Source organism: Leguminivora glycinivorella, chromosome 12, assembly GCF_023078275.1.
Source record: "Leguminivora glycinivorella isolate SPB_JAAS2020 chromosome 12, LegGlyc_1.1, whole genome shotgun sequence".
Lineage (NCBI taxonomy): Eukaryota > Metazoa > Arthropoda > Insecta > Lepidoptera > Tortricidae > Leguminivora > Leguminivora glycinivorella.
Genome location: NC_062982.1, coordinates 11205082 through 11231364, shown reverse-complemented (window position 1 = coordinate 11231364; position 26283 = coordinate 11205082). Strand labels below are relative to the sequence as shown.

Genomic DNA, 26283 nt, shown 5'->3' with positions numbered 1-26283 from the left:
AGCGCCTCTGGCTACCGTCTACTGCAGCTGGAGCTGTGAGAGGGTGTCACCTGCGAGCAGATGTAGCCGGGCAGCTGCTGCGGGTCGCCGATGAGCGTGAGCCGCGTCACGTCGAGCGTGAGCGGGATCAGCGCCTCTGGTTCGATCGCTTGCCCCGCTTCGTCAACGATGCATAGCGCGATGCGGCGCTTTAGCCTGCAAAAATATTATAATTTATAACATTTGTCACAATATATGGCCTATTTTGGTTATGATTGCGCCCTTTGACGGAAGGCCGTCAGACTTGGCTTCAGTCCGAGTGAACAAGCATCTAATAACTTTGCGACAACCCTCGCGGAATCAAGGAACAAACCTAAATCTAAAATAAGTAGGGAGGATGTCCCGGTCCCAAACCAGTTAAGAACAAAATTTGACTTTATTCCTCCTACGTGTCATTTGCGTGCATGAAAGGTGAGCCTCAAACCCCGGAGCTTACTAAGACCCGAGCACCGAAACGTTTTAATAAGCAATTCAGAGTGTCGAAGGCCTGACGGAGTAGTGAGAAGGCAGAGTTCCGCGTCGGGTCGAAGACTCGGAGCGTCTAAGGGACTTCATACCGGAAAAGTACAAAAACTGCAACACCAAGTAAAACTCTAATATTATCTCTATAGGTAGGTACAGTTACCCGCGCATCTTCTGGTTGATGGCCGAGGCGAGCGTGGTGAGCACGATGTCCGCGTACTCGATGATGCGCCGCTCGGCGCGCGCCACGTCCTCGGGCCGCGGCTCCTCGCCGCCGTCACCGGAGCCTCCCAACTGCAACACATTATTTGTAATCAATTTTATATCTTCTAACGAGCAATTCTTGTATACCTATATATGACGCGATCTCGGAAAAGACTAATGAAATTTGCTATATGAGAGTTTTGGCGAAAGGAAAATCGATCTAGCTAGGTATTGTCTCTGGAAAAACCATCATTTTTCAGTTTCGGTCTTCAGGTCTCAATTTCAACCTGCAAGTTATTGCTTTTTGAAAGGTATATGCAAGAAAGGGATGTAGATATTTGCCACTCACTCGTACCCATAGTTTCGTCTGAAAACTTGCAGGTATAAATTCAGGGTTCCAAGTACCCGTCAGATATAAGAAACGCATCAACACAAAACAGTTTCTCGGTTACATTTACGGGCAGCTTTGGGTATTTTGCAACCATGTGCTGGAATACCTTCCCACCACCATTAAGTTTTTTTTTGTATGAATAGGTAGACGTTTAACCACGATCACACCTGATGGTAAGTGATGATGCGGTCTACGGTACAACACCTTACTGCATTATACGAGCCACAGGAGTCACAGGGTACAATAGTTTGAACTTTTGAAGTAGGTATATACCATAAGAAAGTACATTGAAAAAAGTACCATACCAAAAATAAAGAAGTCGCATTGAACTAGACCAACACGAACAACGGTTCCTTAGTTTGATCTACGTGTTCGAGTTATTTAGTTAGTGCAGTTACCTGTGCCCTCTTGAGCGTGAACTGCTTGACGCGCTCCTCGCAGTAGGCGATGCGGGACGGGTCCTTGGCGTCGCGGCTGGCGCTCTTCCACATGTTGATCTTGGCAGTCAGTCTTGAGATCTATGGACGTTGGTTGAATTTTAATTTAAAATTTTAGATAATCACGTTAAACTTTTTGAAAATCATGTTATGTTTTTATCTTGTGACTCGTGATATCTAGTGCTATCTAAGTTAGAAGTTCTGATAAATCGGCTGCTTTTTGTACGTCTAGAATATAATAAGCAACGTTTTTGTTTCCAGCATGTTGAGTAAAGGTATTGAAGGGAAAAAATAATCTGAGAAAATTCATACTATACATCCATACCAATATATAAAGGATGTATTTTGATAGCGGGTCAGTAAGGGCAGCTATGAAATGCCGTAGTCCTACGTGAAAATGGTCTAAGGGGACCATCCATCGATTTCAAATTGGTGAAAAATGGCATTTACATTTGTTTGTTCGTCTTTCACGACAAAACGGAGCGACGAATTGACGTGATTTCTTTAAGTGGAGGTGTTGAAGGGATGGAGAGTGACATAGGCTACCTTTTGTCTCTTTCTAACGCGAGCGAAGCCGCGGGCAAAAGCTAGTAATCTATAAAAGTGATACCTCCTTCTTGAGGAACATAGGCAGTAAAGTCACAGTATAATAAAGAGTACTATCGTACAGTATGGCCACTCCCGCCCCCCGCTAAAAGTACCGCTTAACCCCTCTCGGTTACCTCACAGTTACCGCCTGTCAAAAACGCGAACAGTCGACATGTCATATCTCACTCACGCAACTATGGTGCGCGTTCACCTATTACACGAGCATATAATGTGTGCTAGGGACCACAGAGAACCTCCTATAGAGTAGCAGTCTTGTATATTTTGTTCGCGATACGAGTCACCAGTACCAGGGGTGCGAGGAGCGGGCGGGGAATGTGTTAAGCGCGCTGTGATTGGCCGTTTCAAGGACGGCGGGCAGTCGCGCCAGGTGAAAGGGACTGTCCCTTTACTGACGCGTAAGTGGCCAATGTAAGTTGACCTATGCCGGCTCTGAATAAATTATAAATATGACTTTTATGTGGAATGTAATGACGTCTGCTTTTAAATTTGAGCTTCTTGTTACCTTTCCACACCATTTCACACTACAGGTGGACATCTTTAAGACATCAAAATACCCTTTTTCAATTTTTTTACTGCGAAAAACACGCGCTGCTTTCGGGTCTGTTACTTGGTCGCTACTGATCGGGCACGGCGAGCGCCCGCGCTTATATCAGTGCAAATACTAGGAAGGCAAGCGACCGCGAGTCGTCTTGTAATGGATGTCTATAGGGGTTGGTCTGTGGCTAGAAACGCGCCTCTTTCATATATTTGATCGCCAGTGTCCGAGATGTGATAAGTCTCATCAATGTCATGATACCTCCTCCTTGAGCGCGGGCGCCTGCTGGTCGGGGCGCGGGCGCGCGTCGCGCTGCGCGAGCTGCTGCGAGCTGACGTCGCGCGCGCGCGGGTGCATCGCCTCGGCGCGGCCCACGCGCACCATGCGGAAACGCTCGTCTGCCAGAAAACACGTCCAATTTAGTCAAGAGGAAACAATAACGGCCCAGCCACGACATTGGGTGAGCGGCAGCCATACGTGCGAATGAAAAGTCCCATCGCTGTGTCTCGTTCCAATGTATGGCCGCCGCTCACCGCTGTTGCGCTTAGACCTATGTCGTGGCTGAGCATGCAGTAACGTAGGCCAATATAATAGTATCTACGCCGCACCACACAGTGCGCAGTGCGCAGTGCGTTTTCACATTATCCGATCCGATATCGGATGTCGGACCGATATCCCATACATTACAGGCGCCATCTTGAATTTTTTCTATTGAAATCCTACCGACATCCGATATCGGATCGGATAATGTGAAAACGGCCTTAGTGTAATGTGGCGCACTTTTGATCCTGTGTAAGGCGGTCAACTGGACGAGCGTTAGGCCCGATTTAGACGGTGTGCGAGCTCGCATGCGATTTTAGTTACATTGGGGGCTGTTGAGGTTACATACAATTTTGCACAGACATCAAATACCACAATGTAATAAAACTCTTATGCGAGTTCTCGCACCGTCTAAATGGGGCCTTAAGACGCAGCTAATATGTATAAGGCAAACAAATAACTTGCCCTTCTAACCAACTTTGAAATAAGTATACTTCAATCCTCATATATATATCATATCCAATAAATATCCGCCCACTGTCGCAAAAAAAAACATTTCTGCCTCCCATGGCTTCACACCGTCGCAAGAAAAAAAAACCGGTCAAGTGCGAGTCGGACTCGCTAACCGAGGGTTCCGTACAAACTTTCAATAGATGAATCATCAAAATGTTATTCATAGAACTCTACAGACTTGACTAAATCTCTCAAGACTCAATTTCCCACATAACAAGTAATATTTTAATATACAATTTTGTTGTTAGACAACGTCCAAATAAAATCAAGACTATTCGACTTCAATAGTTTACATTGATGTATCATTAGTACTAGATACACAGTCAGGCGAAAAAAATGGCTACAGTCAAACTCTAGATCTTACGAAAAAGTACAGAGTTGGTGACTTAGTCATTCGCCGACCGGCGTCGAATGACAATGTCGTCGTGCTCGGTTAAGAATTGTAAAAATAGCACAAAAAAACACAAGAAAGACAGTGGGATAAGTTTTTTTACGTAAGTAATTCAAATGTATTGACAAATCCATACTAATATTATAAATGCGAAAGTAACTCTGTCTGTCTGTCTGTCTGTCTGTCTGTCTGTCTGTTACGCTTTCCCGCTTAAACCACGCAACCGATTTTGATGAAATTTGGAACAGACAATCTTTAGACCCTGAGACAGAACATAGGCTACTTTTTATTTCGAAAAAAAGGGATGAAGGGGTTGAATAAGAGGTTGAAAGTTTGTATGTTATTTCTTAATTTTAAAAGATAAAACCATGAAACTTTATATTTTAGCACTTGATAAGAAATCATTAAACATCTTGATAAGGTCGAACGCGATTAATTAACATTATTTTTACCTTTTTTCTTTTTTTTTGTGTGTCGTGCGGTGGGAAATAAACATTAACTAAAAGCGGGTAGATTATATTTATTTGTCTACCCCGAACATTTATATAAATTAATATCGGGTAGTTTTGTGTTGTTTACATCTCCAGTGACATTTTGCTGGGACGTCAGTCTTCCGCGACCACGGCCAGTGCAACCTGGTCGAAACGTTGGGAAAAAACCGGCCAAGAGCGTGTCGGGCCACGCTCAGTGTAGGGTTCCGTAGTTTTCCGTATTTTTCTCAAAAACTACTGAACCTATCAAGTTCAAACCAATTTTCCTAGAAAGTCTTTATAAAGTTCTACTTTTGTGATTTTTTTCATATTTTTTGAACATATGGTTCAAAAGTTAGAGGGGGGGGGGACGCACTTTTTTTCCTTTAGGAGCGATTATTTCCGAAAATATTAATATTATCAAAAAACAATCTTAGCAAACCCTTATTCATTTTTAAATACCTATCCAACAATATATCACACGTTGGGGTTGGAATGAAAAAAAATATCAGCCCCCACTTTACATGTAGGGGGGTACCCTAATAAAACATTTTTTTCCATTTTTTATTTTTGCACTTTGTTGGCGTGATTGATATACATATTAGTACCAAATTTCAGCTTTCTAGTGCTAACGGTTACTGAGATTATCCGCGGACGGACGGACGGACGGACGGACAGACAGACATGGCGAAACTATAAGGGTTCCTAGTTGACTACGGAACCCTAAAAAGGTAAAAATAATGTTAATTAATCGCGTTCGACCTGTATGTGACTTTAAATATGTGTACGTATGATAAGGGATAGGGATAGGGATAGCGATAGGGATAGGGATAGCGATAGGGTTAGGGATAGCGATAGCGATAGGGATAGCGATAGGGATAGCGATAGGGACAGCGATAGGGATAGCGATAGGGATAGCGATATCGATAGGGATAGCGATAGGGATAGGGATAGCGATAGGGATAGAGATGGGGATAGCGATAGGGATAGCGGTAGGGATAGCGATAGCGATACAGATACGGATAGTACGGATACGGATAATATGGGTATCGTTAGAGGGATACGGATAATCGGTCGGCGGTCTCTTACAATCAATGTGCTCTAAGACGATCGTTGTTTGCTTGCTTGAAGATTACGTTTGCGATAAGTATAAGCAAAATGTAAAAAATTGTAAGGGATAATAGAAAAAAGTACTTTTTACCCACCGATCATAGTGTCGAAATACGGGCTATGTGGGATGTTTATAAAGGTTTCCCCAGCGTATATAGCGTATATTTCTACAATCATTGCAAGCAAAAGTATTATGTGCAATGGAAATAATCGCAGATAAATAATACCTACAGAGAAACCTACGGATCCAAATGAAAATCTTAATGAATACTTTTATTACGCGGGCGAAGCCGCGGGTAAAAGCTAGTTATGTATAAACTCGATTCAATTTCGTGTTTTAGAATAAATTTAATTAATTGCAAAAATAAAGGATTTTCATGGAACAAAAAGGTACGGAGTCGCTATTATTTTATTTACATCTACTTACATGCGTTTTCTTATACATATGCCTATTGACGACAAAGTAGGTAGGCAGTGTACAGTAGCCATCAGATATATGGCAACGAACGAGATGTTCAAAAATATCTGAACATACACTCACACGTTTTCTGATATCTTTGAGTACCTAACTCGTACGTTGCGATATATCTGACAGTATATTTTTAAAATACGTGTAGCAAACTTGAAATGGCAGATTTCATCACTTTGTCTCGTATGTACTTTAATAGCGTTATATTTTAATTCAAGATTCCCTCGGGATCCCAAGGTGGTGACAACACCGTCCGTCTACATTACTAATTAAAACTTAACCAAATATACTCAAAATAAACTAAGAAATGCCATCAGCATCCTCGGTTAAGTGCCTCTAATATAGGCCTATATTAGAATTAAGTTTTTAGTTTCATTTGTAATTATTCTGTATCTATTTTGTCAGGAAGTATTAGTTTCAAGACTCATGCCTACTTGCTATCGCGAATCCCTTCATTATCGTAATTGGAAGAAAGTATACCTACCAGTGCACAAATTACTTATTCACATCACCTTCCGTCCTTAAATGGACTTTTTCTTCCCCGGTAGGAGAGATCAAAGTGGTACTTTTCTTCCCTGCTAGGAGGGATCAAAGTGGCACTTTTCTGTTCAAGGACATTTATTTGCCGGTATAAAATATTTTTTTTTGATAAACTTGTTGATTTGTTGAGTTATTATCTCATCATCCCCCTAGCGTTTTCCCGGCATATGCCACGGCTCAGGGAGAGCCTAGGGGTCCGCTTTGCTGAGTTATTATCTAATAGTATTAAATAAATCTGTTTCATCTCTATGTTCCTTCATTTTTCTCTTAGGTGGTGTGAAAAGCGGTATGTGTCACACGGTAGCAAAATTATTTTCACCTTGGGCGTTAACACTTGAATCCCTCATTACGCTCAGGATTCCATTTTAGAATCCCTCGCTACGCTCAGGATTCCATTTTAGAATCCCTCGCTACGCTCCGGATTCTATTATATAATCCTCCGCTACCTTTAGGATTCAATGTACGCCCTCGCCGTAAATTTATAATTTTTCTCCCCTGAGACACAATCTATTATTTGGGTTGTATTTATCGAAATAAATATTGTTGCCGGTTTTACAGGTGGTTAAAGGTTTTCACGATTGTTGTATGGGAGCCCCCTTAAAAACGTATTTTATTTTGTTTTTAGTATTTGTTGTTATAGCGGCAACAGAAATACATAATCTGTGAAAATATCAACTCTCTAGCTATCACGATTCTTGAGATAAAGCCTGGTGACAGACAGACAGGCAGACGGACGGCTAGACGGAAAGTCTTAGTAATAGGGTACCGTTTTTACCCATTGAGTACGAAACCCTAAAAAAAAGATTATATTTACAATGAAAACCTAGGTATACTACCAATTTGGCAAACAAGTGAATTTGTTTATTATAATAGATGTCTTAAGTCAAACCTTGTATATAAAATGTAAAAAGTGTAAATAAACTTATTTTGTTATAAGAGGTTTTTTATTACTCAACGTGGCTAATATTATTTATGCGACTCCATGCATCCGATATTCTGATGACTTGTAGTTTTGACATTGATTGTTTTTCTAATGACGTTTCAGTAGTTGCCAGTATCGCGGTGATCGGACGAAAACGGTTTATATGTTACTTATTTGAAAACTCGTATCGAACGGTTCACGAATTTGATTCTTACGGCTTACATAACAAATTCGGTTTTCAAAAAACAGATATATTTTGATTTTAGGTTTAAGTTAGCGTTATTTGCACCTATCTGAATAAAGTTGGAATGTCATTTGAGGCAATTTTTTCGACTTTTTTGTTCGGGACTGTGCGTCTGTAGGTATATATTTAGTCTAAGATAGTTTACGACTCGACATGTCGCAAGGACGCTCCTGAACCGACCTCATTATATCAGGAAAAACGCGATGTAGGAAATGAACGTTCAACGTACAGCGACATTTATCGGCCAATTGAGTAAACTAATGCGCGCGAGCTAGTATGGAAGATGATTTTTATGGGATAATAGGCTAGTTTCCTACTAGTCAAATCAGCTTCTTTTTAAGAACTGTCAAAACGATTTGCTATATGTATATGGAATAGCACTCCTCCCTACCTTTTCGAAAATATTCGAAAAATGTATGTGTAACCAGGGGCGGCTCACTCCGCGATTCTATCGCCGCGCTACAAGTACATGCTGGCGGCCGCGAGTTCGCGGCCTAATCAGGGGTGGCGCGCGTTTTCACGGAACGCACGTTCGCAGTTGTGCAGCAGTGCGCATTCTATTGTTAGGTACTCTACGTCACGAGTTTTTTTAAGGTTCATATGCGTTGTCAGCGTGTGAAATGGCTAATAACGCATAGTTAAATAAATATCATGAATAAAATAAATACCATAGGACATTTTTACACAGATCTACTATTGATTAAGTCCCCCGGAAAGGTTCAATAAGGCTTGTGTTGTTGGAACTTAAACAAAAATATATAAATACTATATATACACCTACAAAGTACCCAAGACTTGAATATAACATTTTATCTGAGTATTAATTCGTTTTAATCCATAGGCAACCCTATCGCCGAACGCCGCGCACGTGCGGCTCGTTTCTTTGTAAAAATTTTGTAGGCATTTAAAAAGGCGGCATGTCGTGAACATCAAAGCAGTGGGCCTTCTGTACTTGTACTATTATATATTCTGTGGTGTAACCGTGTTTACAATTTTTTGGAAAAAAACGAGGTACTAGACGATAAACAATATGGCTTTAGAAAAAATAGATCAACTGCCCTCGCCCTGACTAACTATAACTACATGTTGTAACTACGCGCGCATGACAAAGTTTCCCATGCGATACTGCTAAACAAGCTATACGAATCAGGAATTCGCGGAAAAACGGCTGCAGGTTGTCCAAATAGACTACGTTAATCCATCCAGCCATGAATTAGTATTTGTCAGATCTGACATTACAGAAATGAAAGGCTCAAACCCACAGGCCAGTGTCCTGGGCTGCCTACTATTTCTGTTGTACATAAATGACCTCCCGAAAGAAATTGATGCTAAGTCTCCTTTATTCGCAGATGACGTCTCCCTCCTTTTTAGTTTCAGCAACAACGAAAATTTCAATGCAAAGTTAGCACACACATTAAATCATATAAACCAGTGGATGCGCGACCATAACCTCACAATAAACATAAATAAAACTAAATTAATTCAATTTTACCCACATCAAAGGACACCATTACAGTTAAAACTATCACTTAACAAAATAGATATTGAAGAAGTAGAAAATTCCAAACTTTTAGGTACATATTACCCTTGATAGTCATACTAACTTTAAAACACACATAGAACTAACTAAAACTAAGATATCCCAATTTCTATATGGACTTTTTACACTTCGGAAAACCACTAACTTAGCTACAGCCCTAACCGCCTATCATGCCTTCGTAAATTCATGGTTACGGTATGGGATCATTACATGGGGAAATAGTACGGATGTACACGACCTTTTTGTAATGCAAAAAAAATGTGTCCGTGTGCTAATGGGTATTGGATATTGGGATAGTTGTAGACTTCTTTTTAAGAAACTTGGCCTACTCACTCTGCCATGTATATATTTATTTGAATTAGGCATATATGTACAAAAACATATAAACACGTTCAGAGAAGTACCCAACAAAAGATTAAAGTATAAGCTTGAATTACCCGTCCCAAATCTAGAAACATATCGCAAAAGCCCTCATTATTCTGCAGTTAAATGTTACAATCACTTCCCAAATTACATCAAGTCAGAGCAAACAGATGCGGCGTACTCAAAAAAGTTGAAATCATTCCTTACAGAAAAGTCATACTACTCAGTTACAGAATTCTTTGAAGATAATTTTAAGTAACCATAACTTTGTTAAAAGATAATTATTACAGTTATTTTTCAATTATAGCACGTAAGTAAATTTGATTATCCTTAGCGTAAGTCTGGGAACTTGTTTGCAACACCCTACTGGGGTCCATGAGATGCTTTATAATTTTTTGTGTCAACTTTTTACCATGGTGCAATAAACGATATTATGATTATGATTACTATGAAATACTGAGGAGTGACGTCACGGTCAATTCATTTACTTTATATCTATCTTTTTGACTTATTAGATATAAACTATGTTTAGACATAACTACTGTCCATATTTTTCTTTTAATTATGTGGTGCTATGTTTCGTGCACTGCATTGTGTGCTGTTTAATTATAGGAAACTAGCCTATTGTTTATTGCGCGAACCGATTTTAACCATTTTGCCTTTATTCGAAAGCAGGTAATTTCATTGTTATTTTGTTAAAAAATACAGGTACAATAAACACCCGCAAGGGTGTTGAAATTGAAAATGTAAATCTGAAAGGTTTTTTATAAATTATTTTTCCTGTAATATTCATTATAATAGCCATTTTTGGTGAAAATTTCATAAATGTATGTTGGTAAACTTCGGAGATAAGGGGGAGGGGGGGGGAGGTATTGTTTGAGCTCTTTGTAACGATACCCCACTTGACCTAGTTACTTGAAATCTTCAGTTTGCCCCCCTTTAATTTTGGCCATTTTCTGTAATTAATATTAAAAAATTTAAAAAAATAATACTTTCAATTTGTAGAGGTTAATGATGTTCATAAGTATTCCAAATTTCATGAATAAAATAAATACCAAATATTCATAAGTATTCCAAAAAACAGACAGACAGACAGATGGACAGAGCGACGCCATAAACTCCTTTTGTACCTTTTTGGTACGGAACCCTAAAAACATTCTGCCTCCTACGGACTCGTAGTATTTTAAGTATGTATAAGCTTTATTGTACATAAAGGAAACAAAAGAGACACAGTTACAGAGTCAGTAATATACAATGTAGGCGGACTTATCCCTTAATGGGATCTCTTCCAGTCAACCTTTAACCGTAGTAGTTAGTTAAGACACAACATACTCTTGGGCAGCGTCTGCCGAATGTTGAGCAGGCGGCACACGAGCTCGTCGACGGCGGCGTTGCTGGTGGCGCAGATGAGGACCTTGCCGCGGTGCTGCAGTGTTGCTTCGGCTGGCAGTAGTTAGACTACGAACAACATACTCTTGGGCAGCGTCTGCCGGATGTTGAGCAGGCGACACACGAGCTCGTCGACGGCGGCGTTGCTGGTGGCGCAGATGAGGATCTTGCCGCGGTTCTGCAGTGTTGCTTCGGCTGGCAGTAGTTAGACTACGAACAACATACTCTTGGGCAGCGTCTGCCGGATGTTGAGCAGGCGGCACACGAGCTCGTCGACGGCGGCGTTGCTGGTGGCGCAGATGAGGATCTTGCCGCGGTGCTGCAGTGTTGCTTCGGCTGGCAGTAGTTAGACTACGAACAACATACTCTTGGGCAGCGTCTGCCGGATGTTGAGCAGGCGGCACACGAGCTCGTCGACGGCGGCGTTGCTGGTGGCGCAGATGAGGATCTTGCCGCGGTGCTGCAGTGTTGCTTCGGCTGGCAGTAGTTAGACTACGAACAACATACTCTTGGGCAGCGTCTGCCGGATGTTGAGCAGGCGACACACGAGCTCGTCGACGGCGGCGTTGCTGGTGGCGCAGATGAGGATCTTGCCGCGGTTCTGCAGCCGCCGCTCCGCCGGGTCGTAGAAGTACGCCATCACCATTGCCGTGATAACCGCCGATTTGCCTGGTGAACGTTATACTAGTTAGTTTAAGCAAGACGATATATACCGGGATTGACAAAGCCCATACAAAAGTGTACACCTAATATGATATACGATAAAACTAGATGGCGCTGTTTAGCAGCCTGGAAGTGGCAAAAATCATATTTTCCCCAAATATTTTTGCGTGTTTTTAATTTATTATAAGAACATATATCTTTATTTTAATATCATGATATCACGTCAATACACATTTTGAAAAAAGAAATTTGTAGGCATCATCCGTGTATTTATGATAGTATTTAATAGGTGGCGGTAAAAGATTGAGGTACGATTCTTAGTATAAAGATTGTCAATCTTATATAAATCATCTTTGGTTAAGTATCGAATGGTTGCACGTATTACTGTCAACCAACTGTCAACAAAAAGTTAATGAATTAAAAATGAATAAAAAAGCATTGTTCACCTGTGCCAGGTGGTCCCTGCACCATCTGTATGCGCGGCCTGTCTCCGAGCGCTGCCGACACGGAGGCGCTTATGGCCGCCTTCTGGCTGTCGTTCAGGCCCTTGACCCACTACAAACACACACAATATAAAAATTTTACCTTCCAATAAAATTGTTATTATTTTGCCTGGTATATCCGAGGTCTTATATAGAGAGAGTACGTCGTAGACGTCGCATCGGACCGATAGATGGCGCCATCGTTCGTTGTAAGTCGCTCCGGCGTCACACCGCCGCGATGTTGGTAGTCCCGTTTTCCCCACCTGCAACATAAGGCTCCTACGCGCCCCGGCCCGCCACCAGCCACCCTCATTGTTGAGGAGAAGTGCCGACGGTATATTAAGCCTACCAGGAAGGCATCACTCAGACCTCGGATATACCAGGCAAAATAATAACAATTTTATTGGAAGGTAAAATTTTTATATTATTTGTGCCGTTTGTATATCCGAGGTCTTATATAGAGACCTGTTTATTATCTCCTGGTGGCGAGTCAGCTGGCGCGCAAGCCTTTGGTAGCCCTATTGGCATAGCATAGAAGAATAAGTGAATCGGTTGTTGAACCGATTTGACAGATGTATCAGTCGAAATCGCCTTCGATCCGCGAATATCTCGGTGCCAGAAACGCCTAAAGAGATTTTCGTGATGACGTTTAGCTTTAGTCAGCGAATAGTTAGAGAAATGACATTATTATACATTGTAGGCGAGGCTGACTTGAACAAGATACAAAAACCTTAGATACACTTTTATTATTAACAGACACGTTATTTTATCAGGTTATTATAAACCCAATTTCAGACACAAAGTGTGGAAATTAACTGTAAAAGTAGTGTAACTATCTGTACTGTAGCAGGGTAACGTAATTGATACTGCTTTTGTCAACCCTTCGTAAAAATTATCTAAATCAATATTAGCTTTGATATGACTATTTAAAGTCCAACGTCTTACGTCCATATCAAACACAGAAAAAGGTCATCACTCACGCGCCCGAGGGCTATTTGTTACGATACTGGTATTTTCGATCAGACTATTTCGCGTCAAGCGAGCGCGGTTACAAGCGAGACTCCTGAACTCTGAACTCTTTTTAGTGAGGGCATTTGAGGATACTGATCGCTCGGTAAAACTAGCCTAGAAGATGAAAAGTACGAGCGCTGTCGATTGCTACTACACTGGACGGAGGTATCAGTCGATTTCTTCAAGTCAGTCATTGACTCTTAGGGTAATCCATTACCTAATCCAAAACCCGATGCGACGGATTTCTACTTCGTGCAATGAAGGTCGACAGTGTAGACTGAGAGGTGACGTCCGTGTCGCATCGCTGGTGGTTGCTGAACACGTCGTGGTAGCAGGTCAAGGGGTGAATTAAAACACCGCCACACATGCGCGCTTTGAGAGCGTAGGCGGAGCGCAATAATGGCGGTGCACCGCACAAACGCTGGCGTTGCGCCCAGTGGGCACTAGCGGGAACTAACGAGCGCGGATTGCGAGCGCAACGCGCGCGGGACGCGAGCGGAATGCGTGCGCATTCAGCGCGCTGATAGCGTAGCGTTAGCGAAGCGGAATGCGCTTTATGTGTGGCGGAGGCTTAATACGTACCGTTGTACGGCGTAATGCAGGGCTCTCGCAGACGAAGAGGTACGATGACGGGCGAAGCAGAAGAAGGCGAGGTCACCGAAGGTCACTTACTTGGCTCCCAGGGGGTGCATACTGACCTCGTACGACAGTCTGTTGGAGTCAGCAGTTACTGTCGTAGTTACTCGTAACCGCTTTGTACAATATTCCGATTATTTAAGGTCTTATCGGGCTGCAAATGCAAGCAAAACAGGAGCGATTGGCCTACAGCTATCGGCAGCTGTACGAGGTAATGCTGGAAACCAACCTCCCTCTGTAGACTACGAAAGTTGTGAAATTGATGAAATCAGGTTCTACGATTGAATCAAGCTCTATATTAATTCAGTATAGTCGAGCCAGATGATAACTACTGAAGTCCTCCTGAGTTCCTGGCCCCTTTCGCTTTGAGCTGGAATCTCAAGTTCACTAAGGCGAAGCGGGTTTATTTTTCCCAATTTGTTTATTAGAGGCTCGGCGAATAAGTTAATCTCTCGAATGGACAGGGGGCGCCACAAGCCTCCGGGAAATCGTCGTGTACTTGGAACCCCCGCGGCCAGATTACCGATCGGTTTTGGTGTCCGCCCGGTAAACAGACGCACGCTCAGGATGCAGCACGCTGGCTCGAATTCAGATCTGGACATTCTGAAAGAGTTTTTTTTTTTTTTAATTCCGCAAACCTTTACGATGTCTTTGACCTACACAATGAGCGACGTACAGGAATCACAGGGTCGTCTCGCGAGGCGCCTCTCCGATTAGATAGCTCGCGAACATCGTCAGGACACCCTCGCAGCAGTGCGGCTCCTCGTCCGGTTATTGACGTCTTACCTCGTTCAACTATGGGTGGCCAAGCCACGATAGGACGTAGCATCTTTAGAATTTATCTGTTCTCACTTCGGCGACGGAGGAGTCATTGGTCAAAATAGAGTGTAAATACTGTCGAAGTACTTCACGGGAACTGGAAAGAGAAGAGTGGATACCATAGTGTACGGGATGTCAGCTGATAGCGGCGCCCGGCGTCACATTGGAGGGCAGTATCAGCCTGGTCAGCAACAGAGTCTGCAACGATACCGTAGCAGACGGAGCCCGGATATGGTCGTGGCACCATTGTAGGGGAAGACAGTGCTCGCGGTGAGCGTGACATCTTAGGCGCGACGGGCGTTATCAGCGTGGCGGCTAGCAGTACCAAGGGACCACATCAGCAATCTTACCAGCTTGTCACTGCAGCAGACGATGTTACGTTCGGCGGTGAGATTGAGACGGCCGTCGTCAGCTCGAAAGGCGTCTTCGATGCCCCTGTCGCGTCACGCAGTATCGTGCTCGGTGGCCCTCTCGAGGTCGCCGCCGTCAGCGCGGGAGGCACCGGCGCCAGCATGACAGTCAGCTACATCGGTGAACAGCATCAACAGAGTTCGCGGCGTCGTCACGGCAAACGCGGCAGGAAAATTAGCGACGCCTTCGCGGCAGCCGCAGTATTGCGCTCGGTGGCGCGATGAAGGTCGCCGCGTCTGCAATCTTACCTCGTGCGATCGAGGCGACATCAAGGCGCCAGCATCAGCGTGTCGGCCGACGACACCGGTGGAAAACTTCAAGTAGCTTGCGGCGATGTCACGGCAGACGCAGCAGAAGGATTGCGACGCCTGTGCAGCGGTTAACAGTATTACGCTCCGCATCACCACTGAGGCTTGTCACGGCAGACGAACGCTCTGCATCACCATCGAGGCGCCAGCATAAGCGTGGCGGCCAGCGATACTGGTGGACAGCTTCAGCAGGGTCGCGGCGTTTTCACGGCAGATGAGCGCGCTGCATCACCTTCGAGGCGCCAGCATAAGCGTGGCGGCCAGCGATACTGGTGGACAGCTTCAGCAGGATCGCGGCGTTGTCACGGCAGATGAGCTCGCTGCATCACCATCGAGGCGCCAGTATAAGCGTGGCGGCCAGCGATACTGGTGGACAGCTACAGCAGGATCGCGGCGTTGTCAGGGCTGACGCACGCTCTGCATTACCATCGAGGCGCCAGCATAACCGTGGCGGCCAGCGATACTGGTGGACAGTCAGCAGGATCGCGGCGTTGTCACGGCAGACGAACGCTCTGCATCACCATCGAGGCGCCAGCATAAGCGTGGCGGCCAGCGATATTGGTGGACAGCTTCAGCAGGCTCGCGGCGTTGTCAAGGCAGACGCACGCTCTGCATCACCATCGAGGCGCCAGCATAAGCGTGGCGGCCAGCGATACTGGTGGACAGCTTCAGCAGGATCGCGGCGTTGTCATGGCAGACGAACGCTCTGCATCACCATCGAGGCGCCAGCATAAGCGTGGCGGCCAGCGATATTGGTGGACAGCTTCAGCAGGCTCTCGGCGTTGTCAAGGCAGACGCACGCTCTGCATCACCATCGAGGCGCCAGCATAAGCGTGGCGGCCAGCGATACTGGTGGACAGCTTCAGCAGGATCGCGGCGTTGTCACGGCAGACGAACGCTCTGCATCACCATCGAGGCGCCAGCATAAGCGTGGCGGCCAGCGATATTGGTGGACAGCTTCAGCAGGCTCGCGGCGTTGTGGTTTTAAATAAAAACACGAATAACTCTGGTTTGACCAGGAGTAACAAGGAAATAGAAACTAAAAGATTAATTTCGAGACACCATGCTGTAAAAATGTTCGAACGGAATACGCGACAACCGGTCACTTCGGCGTTCGACGAAACAATGAGGGTGGCTGGTGGCGGGCCGGGGCGCGTAGGAGCCTTATGTTGCAGGTGGGGAAAACGGGACTACCAACATCGCGGCGGTGTGACGCCGGAGCGACTTACAACGAACGATGGCGCCATCTATCGGTCCGATGCGACGTCTACGACGTACTCTCTCTATATAAGACCTCGGATATACAAACGGCACAAATAATATTACATACTCAATTCGTTATAATTTATTTTCGAATGAGAGATACTAATGATACTTTGTACAGTCAGTAGCAGCGAAGTGTTCAAAATAAACTTGTCACGCTCGTTTCTTAACAACTTTTATTAAATAAAAAATAAAAAACTTAAACCTAATCTTGTTACATTAAAAACTTTACAAACATTTACGTTTAATGGCAAGATGCGCTCTTTTTTTTATCAATCTTAAATTGTAAATCTTAACCTATTTACATCATAGGGAACTTGACTGTAGTTAAAATAAAATATTTTATACCGTGCACGAAATAAAGCATCAGATAATTATATGAAAAACCTGGACAGAAGTTATTCTAAAATCCAATTTCTATTTAATAAGTCAGGTCGAAATGTATAAAGTAACTGAGTTGACCGTGACGTCACTCAATTCGATTTCATATAAATTCCATATTAGCAAGTCCTTCAAATTCGTTTTGACAGTTCTTAAAAAGAAGCTAATTTGACTAGGAGGAAAGTAGCCTATTACATACATGCTAGTTACTTACGCGTAGGATAAATAATGATAAGGCAGGTACTCACTCCTCGATAACATGAGTGCTTAGTGCTTGTACTCGGCTGTTGTGTTTACGTTAGCTTGCACCTGTTGACCTTAGCTTGTTATCGAGGAGAGAGGATCTCAGGTTCGACTTTGGGCATTTTCGCGAAAATAGATTCAAAAACTGTTTTTTTCTACAATAGGTAAATTTAATGCTTTTTCTACTCAGGATCATGAGCCCTTTTGATCCTATTGGGTAAAAAAAGCGTCCCTAATTTAATTTTTCCACCTCGTTACCATTTTTCAAACACTTTGTACAGAGGGTTACAAAGTGGAGAATATGCAAAATAATAGAATTTTTGAGTGTGTGTGGATTGAGTGAGCACCTTCCGAAAATAAAAAAAAATATGCTGATCATTTAGTAAAAGTTCTAAAACAATTGTAAAACGAATCTCTGAATTTGTAAAAAGATAAATCAAAAGATACAGCCATTAACATGTGCTCACTCAGTTCTCACAAACTACCAACGAAAACAGTGAATATATTCATTTAACATATAATATTTATATACTAACATTTAGTAAAAAATAGGCCAACCTACCTCTATAAATATTAGATCACCTAGTGACGTATTAAATTTTTTACAAATAGTTTCTTATGCTCACTCAATCCACACACTTTTGAAAAGCCGAATTTTGATGAAAAACATAAGATTTAGACCGCTATTATATGTGTATAGTTTAGTAAAAGTGAAATGGGAATTTGTAAAATACAAAACGAACCACTAACGTGTCAGGTTTTTTTATAATAAATTTTTGTAAGTGCTCACTCAGTCCACACGTTTTGAGAAAGTTTAAAATGTAAATATCTTACGATTTGTAGCACCTAAGACACTCGAAAGTACTTCAACATTTAGTAAAAATTTTTACTAAATATCCACCATCTAATATTTTATATTCGTTGTCTGGTTTTAAAGATATTCAGACATAACTTTTCTCATACAAATGTATCAAGTAGGGTGACTACACTATGTCGGCTCCTGATTTTCCCCACCTTCCCATTGTCATATTGAGATTGGGGAGTTTCGTTCGTTCAATTTTGATAATATTAAACTAATACCATATTAATTATCCATCTGCAAACTGTTTTTAGGTTATGTTCTTGGCCTAGTGATGATGTGTATTGTGTAATTTTTATCGACGTCAGGATAATAACCATGTCGACATGCATGCATTAAAAAGGACATGAATGATAATTGGTAAGAAACAAAGAATATAATACTTCACTAGTAAGAAACCAGAACCTGGTAATCTAATCGCGCTAACAGATGAGCGTTCCGGATTTGTAAGTGGGAGCGAGAAATAGTTATTCTTTTCTCGCTCCCACTTACAAATCCGGTGAACTATTATCAAAATTGAACGAAACTCCCCAATCTCAATATGACAATGGGAAGGTGGGGAAAATCAGGAGCCGACATAGTGTGGTCACCCTACTTGATACATTTGTATGAGAAAAGTTATGTCTGAATATCTTTAAAACCAGACAACGAATATAAAATATTAGATGGTGGATATTTAGTAAAAATTTTTACTAAATGTTGAAGTACTTTCGAGTGTCTTAGGTGCTACAAATCGTAAGATATTTACATTTTTAACTTTCTCAAAACGTGTGGACTGAGTGAGCACTTACAAAAATTTATTATAAAAAAACCTGACACGTTAGTGGTTCGTTTTGTATTTTACAAATTCCCATTTCACTTTTACTAAACTATACACATATAATAGCGGTCTAAATCTTATGTTTTTCATCAAAATTCGGCTTTTCAAAAGTGTGTGGATTGAGTGAGCATAAGAAACTATTTGTAAAAAATTTAATAGGTCACTAGGTGATCTAATATTTATAGAGGTAGGTTGGCCTATTTTTTACTAAATGTTAGTATATAAATATTATATGTTAAATGAATATATTCACTGTTTTCGTTGGTAGTTTGTGAGAACTGAGTGAGCACATGTTAATGGCTGTATCTTTTGATTTATCTTTTTACAAATTCAGAGATTCGTTTTACAATTGTTTTAGAACTTTTACTAAATGATCAGCATATTTTTTTTTATTTTCGGAAGGTGCTCACTCAATCCACACACACACGAATTTTTTGGGACTATTTTTTGTCTCATGTTTTTTGTCCTAGGTCGAAAGGGCATCTCGTGATTCTGAGTACGAAGAACAGAAATTTACCTACCTTACAAAAAATATTTTTGGTGATTGTTCTCGCGAAAATGCCCTTTTAGCGTTGTTTCAGACAATTTAGGCGGTTGTCTTAATATACTAATTTTATTAAAAGTGTTAGGTAGGTACTACATGTTGGGATATTCTTTCTCCATAATCATTATTTACTTTCGGCTATATTAATCGTTTTTTTTGTATTATACTTATTTGTAACCGTTAGTTTATAGCAATAAAGTGGCGTTAAGATCATTTTGAATTGATCATTTCAACCACTTAGCGACTCCTGCTGCTGACTATACCTACAATTGTACATTCAATGCGTTTATTACGAGTAGGAATGTATTGTTCTAAAAATCATAAAAAAGGGATTAATTGAACATAACATATTAAACTTGCAAAGATAAAACACTTTACCCGTGAGTTCATATTGCATTCCGGATGATGTGCTACTTCCGGGAAATGTTGTGGTTCCGGCCTTAAAATGGCTTCGCTCAGTGGCGACCCCGCCAAATACTCCATCGCCTCAAACAGAGTCAGTTCTTTCTGGACGTATGCTAGACTTTTCCCGATCATCACTTCGCCGGGGTGCATTGACCTCATCTTGTCGGTGAATATTGCATGCAAGTTTACGGTGAAACAGGGCCGTCTGTTATCTAAAAATTGAAATTAAGAGATAAAGTAAATTAATTACAGATTGCACGCATTGCAATTTCTACTTTGTGACTTAGAGAAGATGGTAGTTATTTAAATACATTTTTAGTTAATTACCAAAGAGAATAATCTCATCGTCCACAAGAATGGCTCTTAAATGGAAAACAGTCAGTTCCTAAAATCAATTCGGCAAGTTTTAATATAACTAATATGACAGTAAATAGTACTTACTGGGTTGCTGGACATTATTCACATAGAGAAATCTTGAATTCTTTGCATTTTCTGGCCCGAAATAGACAATCATTATTTCTCCCATTCTTGGTACATTTCTAGTTTCAGACCTTGGAACAGCAACTGAAATTAACAGTTACTTGTTTTACAAGGGGACCAAAATTGATATCCTAGCAAGCGAAAGAATGTGGAATCATGAGCGTTGCGAGCTTTGAGATGTCACGTGGTTAATTTGTATGGCTAACATCTACTTAGGCGCTCCAGGCTAAATAATATCATTTTCTTGACAATTAATTGTTTACCATATATGAATGATTCACGGTTATTTTCATTAGACTTATATTGACCGGGATATTACCGGGATATTACGGGATATTATATATTACCTTTTTGATTTTTGTCGAGCTCCCGATATTTCGAAGCAGTTGCATGCATCATGATCACAGAAAACATATATGAATTGCTTAATACGCTTCAACATATCTGATACCCATGAATATACCCATGTTCTAATTAAAACCCTCTTTAGGCTGTTTAACTGTATAGGTATCTAGGAGTAAGATCCATGCGCGATTACAGAAGAAGGGGACTCATGACCCCCTTCTGGATTAGAGCATGGATCTAACTCTATACAGAGTATAACAATACCTAAAACGCATAGTTAGTTCACTTACTTTCTACAGTAATATTGAATAAGTCGTATACGCGCTCCTGAGGCGGCGGAGGCGGCAGGGAAGTGATTTTCATGGAGATCCCGGTGTTCTGCTCCCGTACCCGCATGTAGCCCTGCGTCACGCATTCCCAGATCTCCATCAGAAGCAGGTCTCCGACTTGCCTGTCAGTGGCATATTGGATTTAGGTTACAAACTGACATTATAATTAATACTTATATTACATCTGTGCCAAGAAAAATAGGTCGTTTTGTAACAGATAAATCTATAAACAATTTTTTATTCGTCATAAGAACAGGGAAAATAATAGGTTGGTAAAGTGATAGGTTGCTACTATTGTACTTTACCAAAAATATTGGCTGGTGTTGTGATAGTATTTGTTAGATGAATAATCTCACTTCACGTGTATTTGTAATTAGTTTCTTGACAACAAGTTGTACATTTTTATCAGATGCTCATATTCTCACATACTTAGGTGGTCATTTTGTAACATAAAAACAAATTGTGATTTACTTACCCAACATATTGATGATGATTATCAAATGCATGGAAAATATTTAATGGAATATTATTGTGTCCTAATATTGGAGGCGGCTCATTATTATTAATCTGCTCATCTAGCCAATGTGGATTCCATCTGAGAATTTTGATTAAAGTTAATTTTTCTAAAGAGAACGTCGGCATACGCCGAGGAGTGTCCACAAGTGCAGTTTTTATAGAGCTAGTCTTGTTCAGTCTGTTTCCTGGCTCAATTTCAAATTCTACTATTTGAGGAGGAGCATCAGAAAAACGGACTGATTTCTTTGCCTTTTTAGGTGGCATGGGATCCACTTTTGATACTGGTTTCTTTGATTCTTCACTTTCTGATAATGGTTTAAGGCTTTTGAGCGGTACGCGTGTGTCAGATGGTTTCTTAGTTGTTTTGGTCTCAACTTTTGCTGGTTCTTTTGTAACTTTCTCTTTACGTTTTTTCGAGTTTTCAATGTCTTCGGAACGCGCCTCCCGACTATGTGAACTTTTTCGAGATGTTTCTGATTTCTTGCTTTTCGTTTTATGAGATTTTTCGGGGCTGGTTTTTCTTGCCATAGGTTTCACAACTGCTTGCGCTACTTGCTCTTCAGCCAAGAATGCCCCTCGGTTGGAAGAAGTTTGTTTAATGTTAACCTTTGGTTTATTGGATTGATTGTCCGAAATATCTGTTTTACTAGAATTTAGGTCACTCTGTTTATCCTTTGTAGCAATTTCCCTTAATTTCTTTCTTCGTTCTTCTTTTAGTGCATCACTAAGCTGGTTTTTAGATGAGTGTTTTGATGATGACTTACTCCTCTTAGAGGAAGATGAAGATGATTTTACAGAAGTACTTCTTGATGATGTAGTAGTAACTTTCGCTACACCTATAAAAATAATGAATTGATAAATAAAATAGATAATTAAACAGACAACATCAGACTGAACTAATTAATATAACATTTAAACAATATTTTCATTTACTAATTAATAAACATTATTACTACCTTCAGGACTAGTGGCATAGTGTGATTTCCTCCTTGGTGGCTGTACAAGAGGCTCAATCATTTGTGCTTTCTTTACAACCTCATTTTGATTCTCAGTGACAGGTTTGGGTGGAACTGCAGAAAATCCATCAACTCTGTCTTCACCTTTCTCCACATCCTTATACATGATCTCCATCCTATTATCAGTTGCAATAGGAGTTTTTGGTGTAACCAAGCTTATCATATCATCCAAAATATCTTCTTCATCAGTTATATCCCCAAAAAATTCTTTATTTTTTGCAGCAATATCACCTTTCTTTTTATCAGGACTTATTTTATTTTCAGATTCTGTTGGAGGTGGCGGAATACTTATTATATCATCACAGAAATCTTCATCATTGTCTACTTCAATAATAGGATCTATCTGACTGTATGAGGTGTTCTCTTGCTGAGCAACTATTTGGCTACTGCGCCTTATGAACGGCTTGCCAGGTGAGCTTTGAGAAAGTCTCATAAGCCATTGTTCAGATTCACTATCAATATCACTATCCTCTATTTCAATGGGTTCATTATCATCAAATCCTAAATACTCTTGCTTTACATCAAATGCTTCAAAATCTGATATCTCATTTTCAGTATTGATCACTTCTTCTTTAACTATTGACTTTGGCTGTTCCTCCACCAACGGATCCATTTTAATTTTCTTAATTTCACATTTTGGTTGTTCTTCTATGATTGGATCCATTTTAACTTTTTTAGTGTCATGTAAGCCCTTTTTACACTCTTTGGCTGTTACTTCACTGTCACTATCTGACAAAAGATTTATGACATTTGTGCTTTGTTTTACACAATTATTTTCATCTTTTTTTGCTTCCGTAACTTGATTGTTTGATTTAGAATCAGTTACGGTGTCTTTTTTAATTTTTATACTACCTGCATCAACATTATCAAGTGATTTTCTTTTCAAAGACTTTACTTTATTCAACTCAGATTGTACTTTATTTAGTAAAAGATCTTTTGCATCTGCCTCCTCTGCATCCATGGATGCAATTTTTGATTCCAGGTTATCATCACTGTCACTAAGATACTGAATTCTGTTAGATAGAGATTCTCTGTTAAATGCATTTTCATTGTGGTTTTCATTAACTAATTTATAAACATGTTTATCATTGTCAGTGATAGATGGAAGTGAGCTGACCACTGTGGTCCACCCAAAACCTATTAAATCATTATGCCTAGCAGACAATGTAGCACCAACAAGAACCTTTTTACCTCCAATGTAAGTGCCATTAGAACTCTGAAAAAATAAAAAAAGGAATAAATATAAATTGCTTTTATTAATTTTTGTTATGTATAAGGGAATGTTGTTTTGGTCAAATGCCAATAAATTCTCTAAGAAACTAGTATCATAACTCTTTCTGTTATTGAGTTATTCAAAAATTAAATTTTATGACTCAACAAGTGAACTGCAACCTACTTTCTAATGTTATTTATTTTTAAATGTGCCATCAGTACACATCAGTAACTTGTGGCATTTAGGTCCCACTTTTCTAACAAAGGTTTCTAACAAACTAGTGATGTGACAATGTTCTTCTACGAGTCGAGAAAAAGAAATCAATTAAAAAAAGGAATTTTAATCATTTAATATATGCCATTGGTGATAAACAATTAATATTTTCACAAGTCAGCGTATGTCTACTACTTCAGAAAATCCACTTTGTGTTTAAGAATCTTTCAACTTCACTGACACAATGGGTAAAAAAAGCTCTGAATAGAAGTTCTGAATGCTTTCTAAAGATTTTCTCCGTAATTGAAAATATCTTGTGTTTCGTAATAATTATTACCTATGAGGAATTTAATGACAATATATTATTATCATTGATATTGATGTTTTAAAACTATTATCTCCGCCCATGCATGTTATTCATTATACCAGTTAGCTTCTATTAATACACACACTGTTGGATTTAACAAAAATCAAAAAAGTATGGCACTATGTAGATCCATACTGCCAAAAGTATATTTGTCACATTCATTATTATGATTTGTTGCATAAAGCATGTACCTAGTTAACTGTACAGATTTCTTAGCATGACATGTCTCATGGAAGTTGGTAATATTAATGTAATAAATGGTCATATAAAATGCTCTCAACAAATAAGAACTGTTTGGAGTAACTTTAGTTAGAAGCAAGAAGCATAATAGGTGCATACAAACATTTTATTTTTTTATTGTTATGTTATATAGACCCTTGGTTTTAAGCACATTAAAAGGAACTTATTAGATTGTAACTAGCCATTCATCTGCTGGTTTAACCTTGTATGTGTTAAAAGTATATCCAATCTAGTAAAAAATATACACATCATACTATGAAGGTTATACTTCCTATTGTTTGTAATGCACAAAATACTCAATAATAGTCCTTAGAGTCTAGTCACTTGTATGTATAAGTATGAGGCTAAAACAAAAGTATTTGTATACCGTAAACTTACTTTTAAATCTGTAATCAGTATGCGATCTTTTTGTGCTTCTATAACACAATGATTCCTCGATATCACTATGCTCGACAGTGTTATTTTATTATCGTATCCTCTGCCGATTGATATTTTCGTGTCTTCTTCTAGATGGAACTCCTCTGTGCCAAACTTTTGACGACATAGTTTCCACTTTGCCATGATTATTTTATTACTTTACTGTAAAACGCTTAAACAAATTTGTTGATTAACTTAATAGCATGTTGAGGTTTCTACAGCTGATCGTTTTATTGAAACTTGTAATATATTACAACACTTTTATTCATGAATGCATGAAATTTAAGTATAAAGACATAAAATCGTCCCGATAACTTAGTTTTAAGTGTAAACCCCCAAAGAAAACAGTTTAACTGTCGTAAAGCACAATAACCGACGGATGCAAAAAGCCTGCGAAAAGCTGTTAATTTCATTCGTTTACTTTGACATTAATGACAGATGGTGGCAGTGGCACAGATGCAAAATGTTAAGGGCAGTTGGGACGAGACAATTTCTATCTCTAATCTCTGGTGGACCAGTGTGAACACCAAATTGCACCAAATTGCGCTAATTCCACTTGATTCCATTTAAAAATTAAGACCATTCAAATGGAGACGCGGACTGAAGAATGGCAATTTTTGAGCGTAGTATGTACAGGAGGATTTTTTGAACCTATTAGCACTCGAAAAAAAATTGTAATTATAATACATTTAGTACGAGTGGAATGGACCAAAGAACTTATCTTTGACGATTACCTATAGTACTGGGGACGCTATTGCACAACACCCTGCATTTTATGATTAAGCACTGAGACTTGGCACAGGTTGTTCCTTGGGTGGCCCTGAGTAGATAAAGATCGGGAGGCATCGAGAGCCCCCCTTAATTTAGGAGGGAAGAGGGGGGGAAGGCTGGCGCCACCGCGCTTCCTTTGAAACCATATTTCTCTAAAACTATACAAAATAGGGCATGCAATATATCATTTTCGGATAAATGAAGGACGAGGAATTCATTTTTGGAACAAAAAAATGTATTTTAGAACAAAAATACAAAATAAAATGGGAAAATCTGAAAACGAGATTTTTTTTTATACATATTATTGCACATTTTATGAAAACTGTAATGGTTTTTTCTAAATAAAAAATATTATTTAATAGC

General features: G+C 40.3%; 1 protein-coding gene across 1 annotated transcript; it reads right to left on the bottom strand.

Moving 5' to 3' along the window:
* Positions 1-11: 11 nt before the first annotated feature.
* On the bottom strand, positions 12-25555 carry LOC125231984 (helicase sen1-like). The gene is made up of 12 exons (XM_048137592.1): positions 25111-25555; positions 22640-23915; positions 21643-22519; positions 21129-21289; positions 20455-20577; positions 19987-20225; positions 12278-12386; positions 11676-11837; positions 2939-3075; positions 1495-1614; positions 665-795; positions 12-195 (listed from the first exon to the last, which is right to left on the bottom strand). The coding sequence occupies exons 1-12, from the start codon at positions 25291-25293 to the stop codon at positions 12-14; spliced, it is 3702 nt and encodes a 1233-aa protein (XP_047993549.1). The 5' UTR covers positions 25294-25555.
* Positions 25556-26283: the final 728 nt, after the last annotated feature.